The 23529-nt window shown below is 44.8% G+C and overlaps 1 protein-coding gene across 1 annotated transcript in view; it reads right to left on the bottom strand.

The window, feature by feature from the left end:
- Positions 1-23529, bottom strand: part of LOC147707857 (uncharacterized) — a 910329-nt gene that overhangs the window by 649820 nt on the left and 236980 nt on the right. Inside the window, exon 13 of the mRNA XM_086925682.1 lies at positions 13107-13242. Within this exon, the coding sequence (XP_086781808.1) occupies positions 13107-13242 (136 nt within the window). The remainder of the gene's footprint in view (positions 1-13106; positions 13243-23529) is intronic.

The following is a 23529-nucleotide window of genomic DNA, read 5'->3' on the forward strand; positions in this document are numbered from 1 at the left end:
TCATATATTAGGCAGTAGTTTGAGATGCTTTACCTCAGGTGTCTTCATTGTGGGTGAAGCCTTCAGAGTAGCTTCTAGGCATGAGTCCATTTTAAGAACTGCAATAAATGTTTCAGTTGTCATGTTAAAGTTAAGAAAAGGATTGGTTTATTTTACATTATTGGGCTGCAGATAGCAGAACCTGATAATGAGCAGTGCTCCACTCAGAGTGTAGTGTGGCATAAGGCCTGCTTTGCACTCATGTTATGTTAGCATGGCTTATTAGAAGTTTAAACACCATTTTGACCTTTTACACACAAAACTGCATGTAGCTGTTTTTGTATGTTAGGCTTCGTGAAGGTCTACACATGAGAAAAGGTTTGTTTTTGACATCTCTAGACTTACATCGTGCCGCTAGTCTGCATAGTGAGTGCTGAAGCCGTCAAGGTTATCATAACAAGATAGCTCTTGTTCGATGTGATCGAGTAACGCTTTTCAGACACAACAATTTGGCAGCTGTGAGCCAACTGAGATTTTGGCGCCTTTATTATGGCACAGTTGCCATGATTTCACAAACTTGGAAGATTTTCCGTTTCCAGGGATGCAGGGAGATTAGGCTGATCCTGATGTGATTTACTCTTACTGAGCGGAAAGGTAATGGGGTCCCCCAAACAAGCCTAAGAGACCTTCTTTAGTTTATAAGCATATTTCTATATAGGGAGGGTGTTAAAACTAGGTGCTATAAGACCTGTTTTCACCATCATTATATTATGATGTCTCCTTTTGTATTTTATGGAATTGTAACAATGCTGACCATATTATTTCTAATCATATGTCTGCTTATGTTGGCTAAGATACTGCACCCTAGATCACGTTGTTAAATAAATATTTAAACCTTACCCGTGTCTCTTATTTACTCCTGTTGTGGACTGGTATGAGAGTATAACGAAAAGGTGTTCTAACTTCCCACCATTCCTGAGTTTGTCCTAAGTCGCATGTTCTAGGTTGTCTAATCATTGGTTACTTTGCTATAAGACGAAGAGCTAATGTGACACTGATGCTAGCTGGTTGGGATTTTTCTAGGTACTGAGGTGAGTTTCTGGTACATCACAATTCACTGATGTCCTGGGTCTCTGTGTACAGTTCTGTGTATGAGCAGGATCCTTGCAACATGGCGCACCTAACGTAGTGGTCTTATTGTGAGACTCTCGAGTAGTTCTTATATCAGTCCACAACCCCCTCACTATTGTTTCTGGTTGACAGTGGTGACTGATAAACCTACCTATAGTTACATAGGTCTTTTCAAGCTTGATAATATAAAACAGTTTTGTATAGAATTACTACCCAGTTATGCTTTTCACTTGCATTGTACTTCTCTTTCACTGTGTCGATATGGCCCCGGTGGATATCCCAGTTCACAGTGGTTTGGCTGTGCGCAATCATTTGCAGGATTTCCAAGTCTCTTTGGAGGGCCAGGCAGTGGTTTTTGTTGTATCTGCTGATGCAGCGTACCCGTTTGAGTTGTTTTACTCATGGGTTACGTTTCCTGCGGTCGATGCTAATACTGGTGTTTTTCACACTTACACTCCAGCTGCCGTACCTGTAGAGTACGCTCAGTATCAGACACAGGAAGTTCTAATTTCTGTTTGGCAACATGCTGTTTGTTTTAATGGCACCCTTCCCCACAGTTTGAAGGTGGTCAGAATGGGACCGTTGTCAATTGCAGGCGCTTCCTGGCCTGTTTTAGCGGGTTACACACCACACCCTAATGCGGCGCGGTGTACAGCTGTTAAATTAAAGCTTCTTTATATCTCTGCGGTGGCAGTGATAAGGGGTCTAATTCATTATATTTCCTGCAACTTCCCGGGTGGGGCCCCGGGGGGTGCGGCGCATCCAGTTGGGCCGCTTAGTCCCGTTATGGTTAATGCGGTTATGGGCAAGCGTCCCCAGGATAAGGATGAGATGCCTTTCTGGCTTGCCGAACAATTTGACCAACTGGAGGCTGTATTCCCGAATACTACTCCTGTGGAGAAACACAGGATCCTTACTATTAGTTTGCAGAAAGACTTAGTGCCGGACGTAAAATGACTGTACCACTTGGAGTGTGATTTTTGCGGCAGTCTATACTAGGTGCTTCGTTACCCCGTCAATGGCTTCCGTGCCCTCCATCATTAAGCGTGTTCATGATGAACATGGACCGGAGGCGGCTGTGGAATTGGGGATGCGACTCGTGGGGGCGTTTGACATGGTTCGCCATCTCGTCCTTGCATATGTTAAGGGGGATGCAGTGAGTTTCCAGGTGTTTAATGCTTTGCGCGATATTCCAGAGGCCGAGAAACCCCATCAGTTACCGAGAATTATTACGGAGGGTTTTAAGACCATTGGCCGTAATAGTTTAGCTGTTAAGCCTTTTGCTAAAAAACAAACACAGCAGCAAACTCTGCAAGCGTCGTCTGATAAAGATGACCGCCAGAAAGTTCTGAAACAAAATGCAATAAGAACAAGAAACAGGGGAAACAGCAACAGAAACAGGGGTCCCGTCCTACTTCACCTACACCGGCTTCTACTCAGCGTACATATGAGTTGCGCGATCGCACTACAATTAAGTCACCTGATAGATTTCAGGTTCCTGAACATCGTTAACCTCGCTCTTTGCAGGAAACATCAGCCTCACCCACCTGTGGAGGAGGCGGCGGAAGAGGACAAGGTGCCCAACAGAGCTGTGAGCAGCCTCGTAAGGCTGACGGAAAAGGCAAGCAGGACAAGTCACTGCGTCAAAGGCCCCAGTTTCAGAAGAAAAAAGTTGCTGCAGGAACAGCGAGATATGCCAGAGATAGTGAGAATGCAGCTTCAGAATCTGACATGGGCTCTGACACTGTTGGACAGCGCGGCGGAGATTACCATAATTCGAGAGGTGTTGCGTCCACTACTGAAGGTGACAGCGTCTGACACTTTCGTTGTAGTTGAGACAGCTGACACTAGAGTGGCTCCCCCTGAAAGACTTTATGAAATTGTCTTCATAATTGAAAGTGACATAGAACATATCATAAAAGGGGTGTTTTGGGAAAATCTAACTACTACCTATGATATTTTGTTGGCCGAGGTCGACTGGCCCCCATACCTTGTCTTAGCTGCTCCCCAGGGGGAGGAGGTAATCCTCCCTAATTTCGCGCACACGGTGCCGAAAGAGCAAGCGCTGCATTTTGCAGAAGATTAAGCTAAGGCGCTAGCGCAGCTTTGTACCGTACTCATTGTGGGTGGAACAAATTTTCCCCTCGACATGAGATTCCTTTGCGGTCAATGCCACAGCCTCAACCCCAATATCCCATGCAGCGTGAAGCGATAGCTTACACTGCAGAAATCCTTGAACAGTTGGAATATCAAGGTGTAATAGAAACGTCTGTGTCTCCAATCAATAACCCTCTTTTTACTGTGACCAAGCCGGGTGGCTTGTACCATTTGGTATTGGATTACCGCCACTTAAACTCCCATTGTCATATGTGTGCGGTACAGAACACTCACTGTTCAGCTCTTGTGGATAGTCTTGTGCGTAAGAGGTTCAAAACCACACTTGACATATGCAATGTTTTTTTTGCCCACAATCTGTCCCCTCTTAGTAGTCAATGAACAGCTTTTACCAGTGGTGGCAAACAACGCCAATTTTGCCGTTTGGCCATGGGCTATAAGAATAGTCCAGGCGTCTTTGCCGCTCGCCTTGTCTCGCTCTTGGAGGGGATCGACACAGATGCATGTTCGTATGTGGATGACATCTATCTCACAGACGACTAATTATGGCCACATCTGTGCCGTGTAGACCGCATAATTTGCTGTTTTGCGGATTTTGGCCATAAATTCAACTTTGCAAAAAGTCACATTGCGGAGTACATAGTGTTGTTCCTGGACTACGAGCTCAACAATGAAGGTCGAGGTTTAGCTCCTCACTTCCTGGAGAAATGTGCACTTTTGCGAGCTCCCACAACATTGAAAAAACTACAGTCTTTACTGGGCTTTTTGAATTTCTGGCGTACTTATATTCCCGAATATGCCCAGCGTATCAAGCCTCTTTACGCTTTGATACAACCAACTTTCTCCAAATTGTGCTGGCTGCCTGAACATTCAGCCATCTTGCAATCTTTGCAGGCTGATCTTCTAGAATCTAAATTCTTAAGGAACGTGCACTGCCGCAGGGAAAGCGCATTTTGATAGTTACACCGTATCCTGCCTTGGAGGCAGTGACAAAAGCCAGTGTACCCAACTCTAAGGCTTTGCACCCACGGTGGATACAATGGGCCATGTCCTTGACATCCCCGGATGTCATAATAATTTTTGATTCCTCTTTGCAGACTCAGAAGTTCTTGCAGTATGAATTCGTACATCCTGCTCCTCTAACCATGCGCCTACTTGAGGATTTCCGTTGTATCATTTACACTGACGGAAGCGCGCAAGCAACTATGGGTTCAAAGCACGCATATTCCTCAGCATGCGCAATTGTGGTAGGTACTATGGTGGATGGTGAATTCAAGTCCGATATCGTGCATACGCAGACATTAGGGGACTGTACCGCCCAGTTGGCAGAACTTTTTGCTCTGAAGCTTGCCTTGGAGTACGCCGATCCCAGTGTGACTACTCTTATTGTAAGTGACTATTACTACTGTGTTCAATCATACAATGACAATCTACCCTTTTGGACTCAAAATGATTATCATGACTCCAAGGGTCGCACAATAAAACATAAAATGATCTGGGTTCGAGTGGCTGAGCTTAAAGAACGGCCACTTGTCTTTGTAATTCATACTCTGGGTCACCAGCGTATTGGAGTTCACGCTGTTGGCAATTGTCTCGTGGATGAAGCCGCTAAGACAGCAGTTGCAACATATGCAGTAGCAGCAGTTACACGTTCCAAAAGTAAGATTGATGATGACATCTTGGCAGCTATTGACGCAACAGAGAAGGGAGATAATTACCCTAGAGTTTTCCCTTCTAAATACTCTTATTATTTAAGTCCTAATAGAGTTCCCTATGTGAGAATTAACGACGTTGGTGACAGGTTGATACCCAACACAGACCAGCCCACGCTGGGATGGCCTCATCACATGTCAGCTACTGTATCTCTTCTCCAGCAATGATATTGGTGGCGGGGTTTGTACAAACAGACGCGTGATTATGTCCTTCAATGTGGCATTTGTCAGCAAATTAAACGTTTTGCTGCTTCATGCCCACCCCAAACTCAGTTGTACATATCTAAAAACCCGCTTGCGTGTGTTTATTTAGATCACTGCGGTCCTTTCTCATCTGATACTGCTTATAAGTACATCTTAGTTGCAGTTGATTCATTCACATGCTTTGTGTGGTTATGGCCTCAACTCAGTGCTGACTCCAGATCTGTCGTGAGGGATTTGCGTGTCTTTTTGGGAATTTTTGCATGTGGTACCTTCCATTCGGACCAGGGTCCAGCATTTACCTCTAAGGCATACAAGGATGCCATGAGTTCTTTGGAGGTCCAGGTCAAATTTTCGTCTCCATACCGGCTGAGGGCAATAGTGTTGTGCAGCGGATAAACTGACTTTAAGCAATCCTTGACAGCTAAGATATTAGGTACTGGCAAAGACTGGCTGACCCACCTCAATAGCATGCAGCGTTCACTAAATAATCTCCCTAGAAGGTCTCTGGGTGGGCGGACCCCATACGAAATGCTCTTTGGCATCAAAATGTTTGTTCTGGACCGTGAGGTTCTAGACATGGCGGCGGTTGACGCATCCTTTGACGTAGATGAACATTCTGCTGTTTTACAGAACCTACAAAAGACCAGAGACAGTCTTGCAAAGGAAAATTTGCCCTCCCTATCAAATGCTGCATTGCAGATTCCGGTAGTCGGCCGCGCTACCCCAAGTTGGAGAACTGCTCTGAGAGAAGATCGAAAACCAGAAGGAATTCGGTCACTCCTATCGAGCTCCAGTTCCTGTACTTGGAGTGCAGGGTACAACAACAGTCATTTTACAGGTACATCTCCAGTGACAATGTCAAACTACACAGGGTGGCCGATTCTTCTTAGTATGTCACCTGTGGTCTCGTGTCCAGAAATGGTGCAACACTCTGTTTTGGCCCCGGATCCTGACATCGGGCCTGATGTTGCTATTGAGATGAATCCGTTATTGAATTCACCTGCTGGTGATACTCTTAATGATACTGAATATACTTACCCTGTTGACTTGTCCATGCCTGATTTGGAGACCCGTGTGGCTAATCAATCACATTTGCTATTTGACACTGGCTCAACAACATCAAAAACCCCTTCAAAAGTTTTGATCTTTGCTACCTGGTTTAAAAAACATTTTTGATTCCCCCTTGGACTTACATTTGGCTGGTGCTTTTTTCAGGTTTTTTTTATTCATGTCCTTGGATTTGTGGTGTATTTTTTTTGTTTTGTGAATGGACAAGACGTTCAAGAAAGAACTTCAATTAGATTAATTGATGGAACTTTGGCCCCCTACTCCTCTTCACACATCATGAAGAGGGATCAGACATTTATGAATATATAAGATTGGCCCGTTTTAGATGGGATTGTATGGAATGCTGTAAAGTTCCAGATTCATGGGCCCACAAAGATTATTAATGTTCCCAATGTACTCAGTGTTCCTATGGGGGATGTGGTTAAGCAAAATATTCGCTCTGATGATTGGGACGACCAGGCCGTAGAGGCGCTATTTTCCGATTTGAAATATTATGCTGCCTTTAATGCTGAAGATTTATATCTAGATAAAAGTGTGGATTCCTGCCAGCACTGTTTTCTGGGTCTAACCCCTGGCTATACAGAGGTTAGAGTAGATCCTCGTTTTCAGAGTCAACATTCGGTCACCACCTATTCTGTTGGCAAATTGTGTCAGAGTTGGCTCAAACACTCCACCTTAGCGTCAGTTAAGTTGAATTTGTCTAAATTGACTGACGCCGTTGCTTTTAATGATTTTGTAAAAGGTCCTGCTGCAGGCAGATCGAAAAGATGGATATATGCTGTTTATAACGAAGTTTGGAAACTATCCCAAATTGAAGCTGCTTCTAGGCTCAGAGCTATAGATCAGGCCAATTTAGAAAAAGTGCTTGCCATTGTGGATAATAGCATTAACACGCTTTCTTCCCGTATTTACACATTAGATAATATTGTTTCATCTGTTGTTGATATTGTGCAAGACGATGTTCCAGTTCTATACCATGGACCAAATCAATTGCGTTTTGTTATGCAGTTTGCTATGACTCTTCAAACGTTGAAATCTGGGAAGGTGCCTTGGGATTACATGAACACAACAACATTATTTTTGCCTTTTAATTTGACTGTTAAACACCAATTTATGTCAATGAAAGATGCCACGTTTTCACTGCTGCATATTGAAAAACTGGAACAGTTGTCATTTTTGGTGGCCGAGTCGAATTCGGCTGTTTGGCTCATCCATGGGTTGATAACTCTGCCCTTTCCCCTGTTTACATTTGAATTATGTATGAAACACTATGCCAAAGGCAGGTTTGAATCTTTAGGTAGCGCTTTTCTCCATGAAGTTTGCAATCTCCCATTTACGTGTAGGTGCTTGAGGGACGGAAAAGAGGTTTATTTAAAAGGTGAAGACTGCACTTCCACACCAGATCACTCTTTGGTCTGTAGAAATCTGCTATTGCACGGATCTTGTAATGTTACAGCACCTAATCTTGAATGTGTTTTGAAATGCACTCCCGCCCTGGCTATTACACCAACTTTTACGTTGCTTGCAAATGGTAGTTATTTGTTATTAAATCATGAAGATTGCTGTGGTATGCTCGCTGGTATTCCGTATATCGTTACAGTTTCACAGCGTGTAGTTTGCTGTAAGAATGTCCTGTTTCCTCCTCCACATGAGAGGCTCGATGTTTCCATCTGGCCTTCTATCCCGTCCTTGAAAGCAGTGTTCAACAAGATCAGTCGAATAAGAGCTCTTTTGTCCCAGAAGGAAGTCACCCTTACATCTGCATGTGAACCATTCGTCCTTCACGTTGCAAACACTCGTACTGAGGTACATGCCTTATTAAATACAGATCTGCCCCTGCATTTCGGTGATTTGATTCACACTATTTTTAATGCCTCGTCAACCACAGGCCTGGCACACTTTTTAAAGTAGTAAGTTCTGGCCTTGTGACCTCATTCCAAGCTATATTTGGTGTGATCCCAGCATTTTTTCATTAGATTTTTTCGAGTGTCTTCGGCGTTTCCTGTTAATTCTCGCTTTGGGAGCAGGCGTACTGCTGTTAATTTGTAAGTTGTAGAGCGCTGCTTATCACCTTATGAGGGCATCCAGGTGCTAGGGGAAGCTGCTGCTGGGAGTTATCAGTCAAACATCCAGGTTTTTAGGCCATTGCAGGGTGGGTGCAGTCCAGAGGTGGAGTAACAGGCCATTCCAGTTCTTGGCGGCCAGGTTAGAGAAAGTGTGCCCACCGCTTCTGCTTTTGTGGAAGGAGGGCATGTGGGCAAGAGAGAGTGTAGTTGTCTGCCAGGTTGATGCAAGTTCAGTCTGTGGTTGAGGTAGGCTGGTCCTTTGTTGTGCAAGGCCTTGTAGGCGTTGTCAGCAGTTTGAACTGGCACCTTTTTTGGATGTGGAGCCAGTGGAGCGCTCTGAGGTGGGGGGTGATATGGGCTCTTCTTGGGAGGTTGAGCATGAGCTTTGGTGTAATGTTTTGGAGGGTTTGCAGTCTGCTCAATAGTTGTGAGGTGATGCCCACATAGAGGGAGTTCCTGTAATCCAGGCAGCTAGTGATGAGGGATTGGGTGATGATGCGTCTGGAGTTGATGGGGAGCCATTTGAATACCGGAGGGTGAGGAAGCAGGCTGAGGAGACAGCATTTATCTGCTTCTTCATGGTGAGACCATGCACTCACAGACGCACATGACAGTCCTATCACAGTATTTTGTTCAAACTATATTTTCGGGCCCTAATGGACATTAGGTTTAAAGTCAATGAAGCTGGGCAAGGGGGTGTCTGGTAACAATGCATGGGTTAATTGGCCTTCAGTAGCTCAAGACGGTTTTCCCTGATCAGAAGTAGCTCTCATTACAGAAATGTTTGGAGACCCCTGCTTTAAGTAGGTCAGAATTAGCTCTTGTAATTGAAAACATTTAAGACCTCTGACCTAAGCTGATTGCAAACATGTATTTTTGTATGAATGTCAGCTGCAAGATGAAGAATGGTTGCAAACCACAGATAACTGATCTATCCATCGCTTCTTCCTCTGCTCTTCTTTGGTTTTCTCGGCTGTCTTGGATGAATACACAAGGTTTCCCACCAGACCAGGTACCTGAATGTTGCACATGGCCATTTGCATGTATGTAGTGATACTGCAATGCATTCTGGGGGATGATCTTCCCAGAGACACTATCAAGCTGGAAAATGCACTAACAGTGATTTGCAATAGGACTTCACCAGCTACCTGAATTTGTTAATATAAGCCGGAGCTGTCCTCCAACTTATTGAATGCCTTTTAAATATCAGCCTGCATACACCCTGCGTTCCCCATAATAAGAGTGCTGAGCTGATTGCTTACAGCCTACGTCCTCTGAGCTTTTTACAGCTCTTGGTAAAGGGCAGACCACCTCACTTACAGAAAAATAGGTTTTTGGAGTTTAAGGATCGAATGATGATCAAGGTGTACGTGGAAGTTTAAATGTGCTAAGCACTTTATCAAACTATTCAAGTGATAAAGGTGAGAACATTTCAAGCAAAGATACTAAAGAGGGGTAAACCATTGTTTTCTATGTTACGTACTTTCTATAACACCACTTATCATTTATATGTTCTTAAATTATTATTAAAGGGTGTTTTAACCACAGCTCTGAATAGACATTGATTAGTCCATTACAGTTGCTACAAATGTCTTGTACTGTAACTAGATTTGCACTACACATCTTCCTCCACCCTCAGAGTGAAAAAGGTTTACTGGGGCTAACTTTTCCTTGCGAGCTTCATACCTGGAAAGCTAGTAGCTAGGAACTACTGAGCATTCTCGTTTTGAGTGCTTTATGGCCGCTATAGCTTCAAACCTTAGAGAAAAAGCCTAACATTTTTAACTGAAGTTTCCACCCTTAGCCCACCCTTTATACCAATCACAAGCATAACTAGCACCAACTAGTGAATGTGCAAGCTGCTTTTAGTGATATATCTGGTTATGTGAGTCTAGCTTGACCATTGTTGGGGTTCATATTTCCCCAAATTCATCGAGACCTTTCACATTGCTCTCTGATTCATTTGCCATTTGAGTCCTCCCAGATATATTTTTCCTTATTTGGGGATAATAGAATTTTTCCTCATTGACATTATACACCCACCAGGAGAAAGTTTAAAAAAGCAGGTCTTATTGGATTAAGAATATGACTTCCAAAAAAGTATTTGAGCAGATGCCTAATAAGCATAGCCTTCATTCGCCATCTGGACAAGCGTTAAATGTCTTTCCTTCGACAAGTATACTTGGACAGAATCCAATGAGTCTTTCCAACCGATGGCAGAGCATCTATGCGTTTGGATCAGTCAGCATACCTAAGGCCTACGTCAATTAGCCAAATAGTAAAGCACTTGACACACTGCCATCATCCCACTGAAGACGGCCGGAATGCCAGAAACCGGTCCTCGAAAGCTTGTTTCCGGTCCAGGGAAGACATGGCTTGGTAGTTCGGGCTGGACTGTTCCCATGAGGCACAGGGTCAGACTGATTTGCATATAGCCATGTCTGAACTGGGGTGGCAGAGTGGGCTAAATTACGGTGATGGATTAAACCCAGATCTTTTGACTGGGTGTGAGTGTTTGATTGATTCAGATGCTCCGTCCATCACCACCCCCTTTTGTACCACTTTTGGCCGCCATAAGTGTGGCAGGGTATGCTCAGACGTGAGTCCCTTGCTCACTTTGCCACTGGATTCAAGCAAGCCGGGCTGAAGACGGCTGGAATGCCAGAAACCGGTCCTCGGAAGCTTGTTTCCTGTCCAGGGAAGACATGGCTTGGCAGTTCGGGCTGGACTGTTCCCATGAGGCACAGGGTCAGACTGATTTGCATATAGCCATGTCTGAACTTGGGTGGCAGAGTGGGCTAAAGAACGGTGATGGATTAAACCCAGATCTTTTGACTGGGTGTGAGTGTTTGATTGATTCAGATGCTCCGTCCATCACCACCCCCTTTTGTACCGCTTTTGGCCACCATAAGTGTGGCAGGGTATGCTCAGACGTGAGTCCCTTGCTCACTTTGCGACTGGATTCAAGCAAACCGGGCTGAAGACGGCTGGAATGCCAGAAACCAGTCCTCGGAAGCTTGTTTCCGGTCCAGGGAAGACATGGCTTGGCAGTTCGGGTTGGACTGTTCCCATGAGGCACAGGGTCAGACTGATTTGCATATAGCCATGTCTGAACTGGGGTGGCAGAGTGGGCTAAAGAAGGGTGATGGATTAAACCCAGATCTTTTGACTGGGTGTGAGTGTTTGATTGATTCAGATGCTCCGTCCATCACCACCCCCTTTTGTACCGCTTTTGGCCGCCATAAGTGTGGCAGGGTATGCTCAGTCGTGAGTCCCTTGCTCACTTTGCCACTGGATTAAAGCAAGCCGGGCTGAAGACGGCTGGAATGCCAGAAACCGGTCCTCGGAAGCTTGTTTCCGGTCCAGGGAAGACATGGCTTTGCAGTTCGGGCTAGATTGTTCCCATGAGGCACAGGGTCAGACTGATTTGCATATAGCCATATCTGAACTGGGGTGGCAGAGTGGGCTAAAGAACGGTGATGGATTAAACCCAGATCTTTTGACTGGGTGTGAGTGTTTGATTGATTCAGATGCTCCATCCATCACCACCCCCTTTTGTACCGCTTTTGGTCGCCATAAGTGTGGCAGGGTATGCTCAGACGTGAGTCCCTTGCTCACTTTGCCACTGGATTCAAGCAAGCCGGGCTGAAGACGGCTGGAATGCCAGAAACCGGTCCTCGGAAGCTTGTTTCCGGTCCAGGGAAGACATGGCTTGGCAGTTCGGGCTGGACTGTTACCATGAGGCACAGGGTCATACTGATTTGCATATAGCCATGTCTGAACTGGGGTGGCAGAGTGGGCTAAAGAACGGTGATGGATTAAACCCAGATCTTTTGACTGGGTGTGAGTGTTTGATTGATTCAGATGCTCCGTCCATCACCACCCCATTTTTTACCACCACCTTTTGTACCGCTTTTGGCCGCCATAAGTGTGGCAGGGTATGCTCAGACATGAGTCCCTTGCTCACTTTGCCACTGGATTCAAGCAAGCCGGGCTGAAGACGGCTGGAATGCCAGAAACCGGTCCTCGGAAGCTTGTTTCCGGTCCAGGGAAGACATGGCTTGGCAGTTCGGGCTGGACTGTTCCCATGAGGCACAGGGTAACAGGGTCAGACTGATTTGCATATATCCATGTCTGTACTGGGGTGGCAGAGTGGGCTAAAGAACGGTGATGGATTAAACCCAGATCTTTTGACTGCGTGTGAGTGTTTGATTGATTCAGATGCTCCGTCCATCACCACCCCCTTTTGTACCGCTTTTGGCCGCCATAAGTGTGGCAGGGTATGCTCAGACGTGAATCCCTTGCTCACTTTGCCTCTGGATTCAAGCAAGCCGGGCTGAAGACGGCTGGAATGCCAGAAACCGGTCCTCGGAAGCTTGTTTCTGGTCCAGGGAAGACATGGCTTGGCAGTTCGGGCTGGACTGTTCCCATGAGGCACTGAGTCAGACTGATTTGCATATAGCCATGTCTGAACTGGGGTGGCAGAGTGGGATAAAGAACGGTGATGGATTAAACCCAGATCTTTTGGCTGGGTGTGAGTGTTTGATTGATTCAGATGCTCCATCCATCACCACCCCCTTTTGTATCATCCCACTGGTGGGCAGCATCAGTGTAGCTCTGTTTTGGTATGGAGTCCTGTTTTAGCAGTCTCTGGAATGAACACAAATCCAGAATGTGAAACTCTTTGCCCCACTGTTCAAGGCCTCATCGTATCTCACTTCACCTACCAAACTATCAGCATAGAAGGCAGTGACACAGATATACATTTTGCAATATAATACAACTGAGAAACAAAGTAATATCCAGTGTGGGTAACACTTGGTTAAATTACCTGAAGCTCCCTGATCCGCAGGTGGCGTAACAAGAGAAAGGACAGGTAAGCCCCTCTCATCATCACAGGATCTTTACTGCTATCATCTGCTGGCTCTTCTAAACCCAGCAGTGTCATAGTCGTTTGGTAGCTATACCTTTAAAGAGAAACATATTGGTCACAGCATGTCTGCCTCAACTAAAACACTAGCAACTTTCTGCCTTTCAGTGACATCATTCTGTGATATAACTTTTTTTTCTTTTTACAAAGAAAGGTTAACAATGTAGGAGAAGCACAAGTGACAAATTACATGATCTAAGGTCCCAAATTTCCCTGGGTGTACTCTTTATCTTGAGGAGAGGCCTGTTTCAAGGATCTGGGAGAGTCAGAGGTATAGGACATTAGCAGTGGCAAGCATTAAGAGCTATCGCTGGATCTCATGGCCTGAGTTATACTGTGCAGGCCACTTACGTATCAATAATATTGCTTTGAGGATTTGACTCGCAGGGGGTAGCACGCAGCCAAGGCTTACACAGGGAGATAACGTACATTAAGCAGCTCAAGTACAATTAACATATTTAATAACTCACAATAATTTGACCAATCACTCATACTACAGTTTAAGAAACGAAAATAGGACTTTATTTACGTGAGGTTCAATATTAAAGGGAAATTCAGTAGCATGTGGGTGTCTTTTACATGAGAGGATATACCATAGGGCAGAAACAAATTGGGAAATATCACTATGCCAATGGTGGAATTTCTTCCAGTATACATAAGCACTAGGAATATATCCCCTAAGAGGGGCTACATTGTCATTTTTCAGATTAGAGGCCTCCACAACATGCTGTAATGACCCTTACACCCTTTAAATATACATACTGAATCAAAATAATGTGCCTTTTCATGCTCAGCTCAAATCATACTGAACAAACATTCCTAAACTGGCATCAATCAAACAGCTACACACTGATTTCTTCTTACAGCATTCAGCCTCTATAAAAATCTCATCACATGCTGGTGATCCATTTCAAGCGTACCTTATACAATCCTGTGCCCAGGATATAGACCCCCCAAATTCACACTCTCACCTAAACAAATTAAAAAATACAAAATAAAATTGGCTTTTGATAGTAGTGACTTACAAAATCTAAGATCTGTATTAAAAGTTGTGTTGCTTTGAAAGATTATAAAAAAAGACTTTCTGCTTCCAATTTATTTTTTGCCATTCTGTCAATAAACTGCTAGATTATTTCCAGTGTGGATGCTGTAATTAATGCTAAGGGAAATGGCAAATATATCTGTACTCAATACACATTTTTGCAGTATTCAACTGAACTGCCCACAGAACTCTATTTAATGTCATCTCTTCCAGAATGGGTATGAAAGGTCAGTCAGTCAGTCAGTCAATTATCTTTATTCGATTATTGAAAATCATAAAAGAACGAGCAAAATTACATATCACGATTTCATCAGAGCACAAATTTTAACAAATTTGAAAACATACAATCATTATATTAGAAACACTGGATCTACAATAAGACATACATAAATATTTAAAAAGAGATAAAAGGAAGGACTTATTAAAACACAACTCATTCAGATAAATGAGAAAAGAGGAAATTCATTTTTCAGAGATAAAGTGCCTGTGCCTTATACGATGCTTATTTAAACGTGCTCCTGCGACTAGAAAACTAGCGACAGAGAAAGCTACTTTAACATTAGGGAGAAGTTGCAAAAACAACAGGGCTGGTTTTACCTGGATAAAGCCCTGGTTACGTAAAATAGGGAGCAGATATCTTTTCCTGATCTCAATGTAATGTCCGCAAAACATGATAAAGTGCATCGTGTCCTGTGTTGAAAAATGGTCACAGTCGCATGGTTCAGCATCATCAGGTCTAGACCAAATTCTAAAGTTGCCCAGTATGAAATGAATTAGATCAAAGCGAAATCTCGTTAAGAGAAAACGATGATAAGAATTTGTTACCAAAAGGAGATAAGGTTCCATTCCTGGAACAGAGGAGAGCATACAGTGTTTCCTTACCATAGGTTTTTTTAGCTCTGCATCTTCCCTCTCCATAACATATAAATTTGTCAAAGTGTTTTTGACTGATTTTAGATCTTCATAAGTTATTCCATCTGGAGAAGAGAAGAGCTCCGGGCGACCGGCTAAAGTGAGCTGCTTTTTCACATATCTTACCCATGGAATGTTAAGGGCTCTATCCAGGGCTAAACAGTCTTTTAAAATAACGTGGTTTAGAGTAAGCTCCTGGTTAAGCCATGTTTTTATCCAACCAATCACTGGGGCTAATTATAAAATGTCCGAAATATAGCCCAAGCCTAACTCTGTATGCAATGCAAAGGTCGGGGTTGATTGGGGAACAGAAAGCAGAGATCTCAAAAATTTATTTTCTACGTTCTGTATTTTAGCGGAACTAGTATGTCCCCAGATAACAGAACCATACTGGGCAACTGCCAAACATTTTGCTTTATAAACTTTGATGATACTTTCCATGGGGCGGGCGCCCAGTTTTTTAGCGAAACCTAGCAGCTCTGCAGCCGCTCTAGCGACAGCGCTGCTTTTGGCCAAAATCTGGGGGCCCCAAGTGCCCCTTTCGTCAAAAGTCACTCCTAAATATGGAAAAGAAGGGACTCTCTTGACCTCCTTCCCCGCGCAGTAAAATGTTAACGACTTTCTTTTCCTGCCTGCGGCTCCAGCAATCATTACATGTGATTTATCTGTATTAATTTTCATGTCCAGTGATGACATAAAAGCTCCAAAAGATGTGAGAAGTTTATTTAACGCAACTCCGGAGCGTGCCAAAAGGACGGCATCGTCCGCGTACAGGAGGACAGGTATCTTTGTCTCACCTGCACGCGGAATGTCACTATGGGACGTTATCATTACTGCCTCAAGGTCATTAATGTATAAAGTAAAGAGGAGGGGGGCAAGTATACACCCTTGCCTAAACCCCCTCTCTGACTTAAAGTGACAAGTGCATCTTCCTTCCCTAGTGACTCTGACTGAGGTCATAAGATCCTTGTGTAGCTCAGCCAGGTATCCAACCAAAGGGGGGTCAAGGCCCATGGCCAGGAGGATCCTCCACAGCTTTGCCCTGTTGACCAGGTCAAAAGCTGATGAGAGGTCCATGAAGGCCATGTACAAAGACCCCTCCTTGGCGATCACGTATTTATTTAAAATTAATTCTAGGCTAAGGCACTGATCTAGAGTTCCTCTTTTGGCTCTAAAGCCATATTGTGCATTGGATAAAATGCCCTTGCTTTCTAAAATCAGGGTCAGTCTACCTAAGAGGACTCTCCCCAAAATTTTTACACTCGAGTCAATAAGGGAAATTGGCCTATAACAGGCCGGATCTGTCCTCTGTCCTTTCTTAAAGATTGGCACTATGGTCGAGTTTGCCCAGCTAGAGGGAAAAGTAAATTCCCTTGTAGCATTAAAAATGTTAGTTAAAATCTTTGAGCTAAAATCAGGAGCGCTCTTAAAAAAGTCTGCGGGGACCCCATCTGGTCCCGGTGCCTTTTTGCAGAGTGTGTCGTTAATTGCTTTTTTCACCTCCTCCTGGGTGAAAGGAGAGATGTGATTTGACGATTGTGAAAGAGGTAATTCACATTCTGTAGTTGTATGAGTGTGACTATAAATATTACTAAAATGTGTCACCCACTGTTCATCTGGGATAATGCAGTCAGCTCTTTGATTATCTAGTCCCACAAAATATGGGTGATTTATTACTGCCCAAAATTTAGCACTGTCTTTCTGTGTCTCAGGCAGTAACAAATTATTCCAAGCTTCGTCTTTTATCTCAGATTTCCTCTTCCTGATAGCTAGGTTGTATTGTTTCCTTAGTGACGCTATCAGCACTCTGTCTCTAGGTTTGTTCTTTAAGGCCTTAAGGAGAGTTGAATGGGCCTTGGAGCAGTTTGTATCAAACCATTTGGGACCCTTTGGCTTATAGGACTTTGCCTTTACAGTCAAGTCTGTTTTGACTTGATGACAGATAACACTAAAGGCCTCAACCATAGTAGCGCTAGGGTTTTTATTATCTAAACAAATGGCAACTTCTCCTTCGACCGTGGCCAGTGTTTCTTGTAAAAATGTTATTGGAGTAACTTGGTCCCATTTGAGCCTCCGATTTTGATCTCTCAACGCAAGATCTGTTGCACACAATGTGTCATACTTACTATTTCCCAGGACACCCTGAGCTAAAACCTCTAAAATCACAGGATTGTGATCGCTAAAAACAGAAGTTTCTACTTTATAGACAAAAACTTCGAGCAAAACTCTAAAAGATACGAAAATATAATCTATAATTGTGCCTGAATCATTGCCCTCGTATGTCGGCAACCTGGGATCATTAGAACAGGTACATGATTCATGAAGGTTGAAGGTAGCCAAGAGCAATTCCAGAGCTTCACCGCTAGGTGTGTGTTCAAAGTGCGACGTGGGGGAATATGAAAAAAATTCCTCTGGTTCCCTTTGACAACCCGCCTGGCATGGATGAATGTTAAAATCTCCCATGAGGATCACCTCATACCCATGGGAACTGTTCTCAGTGTAAGTGGATAAGAGATCCTCTAAGGATACCAAATGCTCGGTAGGAAATTGACTGGCTGGAGAATTATAGAAGTTTACAAGTAAAATAGGATGGGAGTTTGGTGAGGTCAATTCAACCACTAAACAATTTTTAGATTTAAGCTTAATGTGCCTAGGTTTTCCTTGGACATCAAGTGAAATATATACAGCCAACCCTCCCCTTGCTCTTCCTGCTTTGCTGGGGTCTGCAGGTACATAAAAATGAGAATAGCCATCTAAGGCCAAACAATCTGACGTTTCCCAAGTTTCCTGAAAGGCAAGAATATTGTAGTTCCTGATTATGTCCAACCAGTTCTTGTCTTTAAGTTTAGCTCTAAGCCCGGCGATGTTCCAGCTCATAATTCTGCAGACCCTGGTGCCTGCAGGAGAGTGAGCTAACGGACCAGGTGCAGGCTGTGGTCCCTCCACATCATTGTCTCGGCCGGGCAAAAGTCAGTCGTTTTGGTCCATAAAAGATAGTGGCGCAAAGCGGTTAAATAGTTCTAATGGCTGTGTAACAGGGTTAAACATTAGAGGTTGATGACGATGAACTGATGCGTTGTTCCTTAAATCTTGACCCCATCTGAAGTGAGGATCCCAGTTGGTATCCCACCCTGGGGCAGGGGTCCTTGGGAAGGATACGTTCTGCTGTTCCCCGTAAAAGAATTTCAAGGTAAGGGGGACCACAGTGCCTCTTCTTCGTTGGGGAGGAAAGATATTTGCAAGGATATTGGGAAGAACGTCTGGATTTGAAAAGCTCACCGCCACAGAGTACCCTTTTAGTTTTTTAGGCCGATTTCCCAGCCAAGGAACCCTGGTTGCTGATTTAATTACACTTGCTAGGTGATGCTTTCCCCCTGGTGCTAGCCGCATATTACTAGTTAACCAATGTAGGGCTTTGCTGCAGAGTGAGTTAGAACTTTCCGCTATGCCCCCTTCCAGCGGGGGGACATTTGCGAGGACCAAGACCACGGGTGTGGCTTCAACAATGAATTGCAGGGGGTCCGTAGAAAAAGTTTGAGCTTGTGCTTGTGTTTGTGCTGGGGGAATGTTAACCAAGGAAATTGGGTCTGTTGAAGAACGTGCTAGTATGGGACCCTCATTTATAACAGTTAAGATTGGTGGCGGTGGGTTCTCCCCAAGCAGTTCTATTCCATCTCCAACACCCATATCGCCTCCTGCTTCAGCTCCTCTAGAATTATTACCCAGATGAGTAACTAGCGTGGTTATATTTTCAATGCCACTTGCAACTGTGTTTTGGAGGGCACCCAGCTTCTTAACCTCTGCTTGCAGTTTATCAATCTTGGATATGAGAGGTTTGACAATAGTATTGATTTTAATCTCAATGAGATCAGCAATTTTATCAAATAGAGCTTCCTCGAAAGAGCAGATAGGATGATCCTCAACATGGATCACTTGTTTACATTTTGGGGTGGTTGCCCTCTTCCGTTTTGTCCCTGAGCGTAACCCACCCCGCTTTGGAGGATTCTTTGTACATTGTCGTTTATGTCTGGCAGCATGCCCTATAGGAGATTGATCTAGGGCAGAGACCTGAGACTGTGTATCTTGCTCAAAATCGTTATCATTGTCGTTATCTGTATTGCCCTCAACGGGCAAGCCCTCAGAAGCCGGGGTTGCATCATCCGGTGTTCCAGGTATAACTTGGGAAATAATGTCAACAATAGTGACTGCACTATGAGCATCTTGCATGATGATTTCGTCAGACAAAGTAGAAACAGATGTAGATGGGGACGGGCAAAGCAAATCAGGAGATAGGCTCAGCCCCAATGACTCCCTCCTTTGCATATTGATCTTCTGAACAGTCTGAACAAGGTAATTATTAATCTTGTTTTGCTGAACTCCAACAAGTTTTTTAGACATAGTTTAGACTGTTAATAGTATTTAAATGACACACAAATAGAACTGTGAATAGGGCCTTGTGCAAGCAAGACTTACTTGAAGGTTGATCTCAGAAGAGGATCCTGCAGCGTTTCTGGCCCTGCCACTGCCTCCTCCTGCCGATGAGGGCCGTAGAGGGCCCGCCCTTTGCCCGGGCTTAGCCCCGGGCGTCCCGCTCACGTCCCGCGACGCGGGGGTTCTCGTTGCTTTATGCCTCTGTTGGCGCTCTCAGGGCGCGACCCGCGTCACTCTGCACGCGCCGCCGCGAGGCCTGCCGGGAGTTGTAGTCTCCCGGAGCGGCGGTGCGGAGTCCGATGCCCTTTGACTCTTGGCGGTGGCGGCGGTGATGCCTGTGGCCTTCTCTGCCCTTGTGTGACTCTCGGCGGTGGCGGCGTAAGTCTGAGTGTCTCCCCCGCTCTGCCGGGGTTCTCGTTGCTTTATGCCTCTGTTGGCGCTCTCAGGGCGCGACCCGCGTCACTCTGCACGCGCCGCCGCGAGGCCTGCCGGGAGTTGTAGTCTCCCGGAGCGGTGGCGCGGAGTCCGATGCCCTTTGACTCTTGGTGGTGGCGGCGGTGATTCCTGTGGCCTTCTCTGCCCTCGTGTGACTCTCGGCGGTGGCGGCGTAAGTCTGAGTGTCTCCCCCGCTCTGCCGGGGTTCTCGTTGCTTTATGCCCTTGTTGGTGCTCTCAGGGCGCGACCCGCGTCACTCTGCACGCGCCGCCGCGAGGCCTGCCGGGAGTTGTAGTCTCCCGGAGCGGCGGCGCGGAGTCCGATGCCCTTTGACTCTTGGCGGTGGCGGCGGTGATTCCTGTGGCCTTCTCTGCCCTCGTGTGACTCTCGGCGGTGGCGGCGTAAGTTTGAGTGTCAAGGTCAAGTTCAAGGTCAAGTTCTGAAAATAAAACTTTATAGACATTCTCTATAGCACAAGGTACAGCCCTACCCTCTATCTATTTAATCACAGCATGTAACCAGTCAAAACTGCAAGAAAAGGGATCATCGTACACCGGTATAAGGAGGTCCCTGGTCTGATCCTGTGCACCTTTCCGCTGTGTGAGTTGTTTAGACTGACAATGCTATGCAATTAGGTAAGTCAATGTAATGGGTTTGAATTAGGTGCAGGAAGAATTGGCGCTCTAGCATGTACTTTCATAAGTCAAAGAACACAGTTTGTAAAACCACGGTACAGACAGATCAGGGGAAACAAACCAAGAGGAGAAAACAACCCCTGCAGAGTGTGGGTCAAGACCCATACAACAAGTAATGCTCAAAGTCCTGTGCACACATATATAGTGTAATGAGGGTTAATTGTCAAACCAAACGTATTAATCACTGTTCGTATTAGAAATTACGGAGGTTGACATCCTTTGTTTCAAGTGAGAAGCGATATATTTCAACTTGATCAGTACAACATAAGATTTAAATCAGCCATTACCCGGAAAACGAGACGCCAGACACACACACCGCTACGGGAGCCCAGATCTTAGCTTTTGGACTTACCCGTCCTTTTGGCCACATTCATTGCTTTACCTGTTTTCCACACCAGACCGCGACCCTGTTGGAATTATCACCGGTCTTGCGAACTACCCAATTCCTTCTCCATAATAACAGCAATTATTTCATATCAGAACTGGTTTGTTTTATATTTACCTGGCTACAATTATGATACAACTCTGAACTTGTTTAGACTGCGTAGAACCCGCATTCCTGAAGGGTTACATCTTGACATGGTGTGACGAAACAAGTGTCAGCTGATTTAAATCTTATGTTGTACTGATCGAGTTAAAATATATTGCTTCTCACATGAAACAATGGATGTCGACCTCCGTCATTTCTAATACGAACAGTGATTAATACGTTTGGTTTGACAATTAACTCTCATTACACTATATACGTGTGCACAGGACTTTGGGCATTAAATGCTATGCAATTTACTGGTGGCAACATGCGTCCCTTTCCCATTTGGAACTCTGTGGCCCTTTGTTTAGACCACGGTTTAAACTTCAGAGACTGAAATTATCCCAGTGACAATAAAATACTTATCCCTGTCTGCTTACCTCTGCAGACTCATGAGCTGCCTCATTTCAAGAAATTACCATGGAGTAACTGGTGTGAAAGTATGAGCACAGGCAGCTTCGATTTCACATAAGCTCTCCTTTGTGGGGTCGGGTAGGCGCCATTGACCTCCATAGAAAATTCGCTAGGGAGGATTGATTCCCTTGCATCTAGTTTGACCTGGTGTTAAGTTTGACACAACAATCTTACCCCCCCATTTTTAAACTTTACACACAAGTATAGCTGTATTTAGATACACCTAATATTGTTACCTCATAAATCAGTGTGTGACTAAAAAGGACACCACCCCCTTTGAGACCAGGAATCCAGTATCTCCTAAAGTATAGGGTAAGTAATAGTTTGCCGAAATATTGATTGGCTGTTTTAAATAAAAAGGCAAATACACACCTAATTTTTCCATGTGCTCTCGTGATGATTGCCATGCCATGTCACTTTCACACTTTATTGTTTATAGTGGTGTGCAGTGATGTTGCATTTGTATGCCCACATTTGTAATTCTATATATACTGTGAGACCAAGTCTCTTCCATTTGCTTGTGTTCTCTGTTTGAAATGTAACAATCACTTATTTCTATTAATGTTTCCGATGTAGGAGCCTATTGAACAGTAAAACCAGAATCAGGTAGGAATCACGTGGGATAAAGGTAGTTTACACCAATATTCTCTTTATTTTAGCGATTGTTAGAAGTCACAGATACATTCGAAGGGATCCAACAGCCCCAAAGAATGCCCCAGACCATTTTGGCTATTAACAATAGGTAGAAATAATATTGGGTCAGAGGGGCGGGTGGCCCCGATTAATCCGTGGTATCTCCGTAACCCCAAGACCCGTTCGGAATTAGTCAAATCACTTGACCACTATTTTGTAGAGAATTTGGGATCGGTCGCCTCTGCAGTATCGCTCTGGGAGGCCTTTAAGATGGTCATCCGAGGTCAGGCGCTATCATTGATTGCTGGATCGAAAAAGAGTAGCCGCGAGGAGGTGGTTAGGCTTGAGGCGGAGATCGCCGAACTGGAGTGCGGATTGGAATTGGGAGTCACCCGTGAGAAGATACATGTTATGCGTCTCAAGCAACTTGACTATAGGGCGCTGGTTACAGATGCCGCAAAAGTTATGGGCAGGGAACAGCAAGGTCTTATTGTACGATGTCGGAGATAAAGCTGGCAAGCTGATAGCATGGTTAGATAAAAAAGAGAGGGCCAGTCGTGTGGTTCCTGTGATAGAGAAACTAAATGGTACGTTTGTGACTGAACCTGAGGAAATTGTCCAGACTCCCATTTATTGCTACGCGACATTGCATTGGCCAGCTTATCTGACTCTGATAGGGAGTTGCTGGATTCCGCAATAACGGCGTATGAGGTGGCTCTTGCTATTCGTTCTATTTGTTCAGGTAAAGCGGTGGGACCTAATGGTCTCCCCATTGAACTTTATAAGTTGCGCCCCAATAAGATCGCGCCATATCTTCGTGACATGTTCCTGGAATCGCGAGATGGTGGCTCCCTTCCTCGTGATCAGCGTCTTGCGACCATCGTGGTGATACATAAGGAAGGGAAACCAAGGGACCGCTGTGCCTCCTATAGGCCTATATCACTCCTTAATGCAGAACCCAAGATCCTTGCTAAGATACTGGTTAACTGAGTGATAAAGGTAATTGGTGACTTGATCCACCTGGACCAGTCCCGGTTCATTCCGCATAGGAATACGGCCCTGAACCTGTGACGTTTACATGGTGTTCTCACGAGGACTTCGTTATTGCATGAGCCGGCCATCTTGGCCTCCCTGGATGCCACAGTGGCTTTTGATACGGTGGAGTGGCCATATTTGTGGGCTGTACTTGCTAAGTTTGGGTTTGGTCCTGGCTTTATAGGCTGGGTCAAGCTC

Source organism: Lissotriton vulgaris, chromosome 6 (assembly GCF_964263255.1).
Source record: "Lissotriton vulgaris chromosome 6, aLisVul1.2, whole genome shotgun sequence".
NCBI classification, from domain to species: domain Eukaryota; kingdom Metazoa; phylum Chordata; class Amphibia; order Caudata; family Salamandridae; genus Lissotriton; species Lissotriton vulgaris.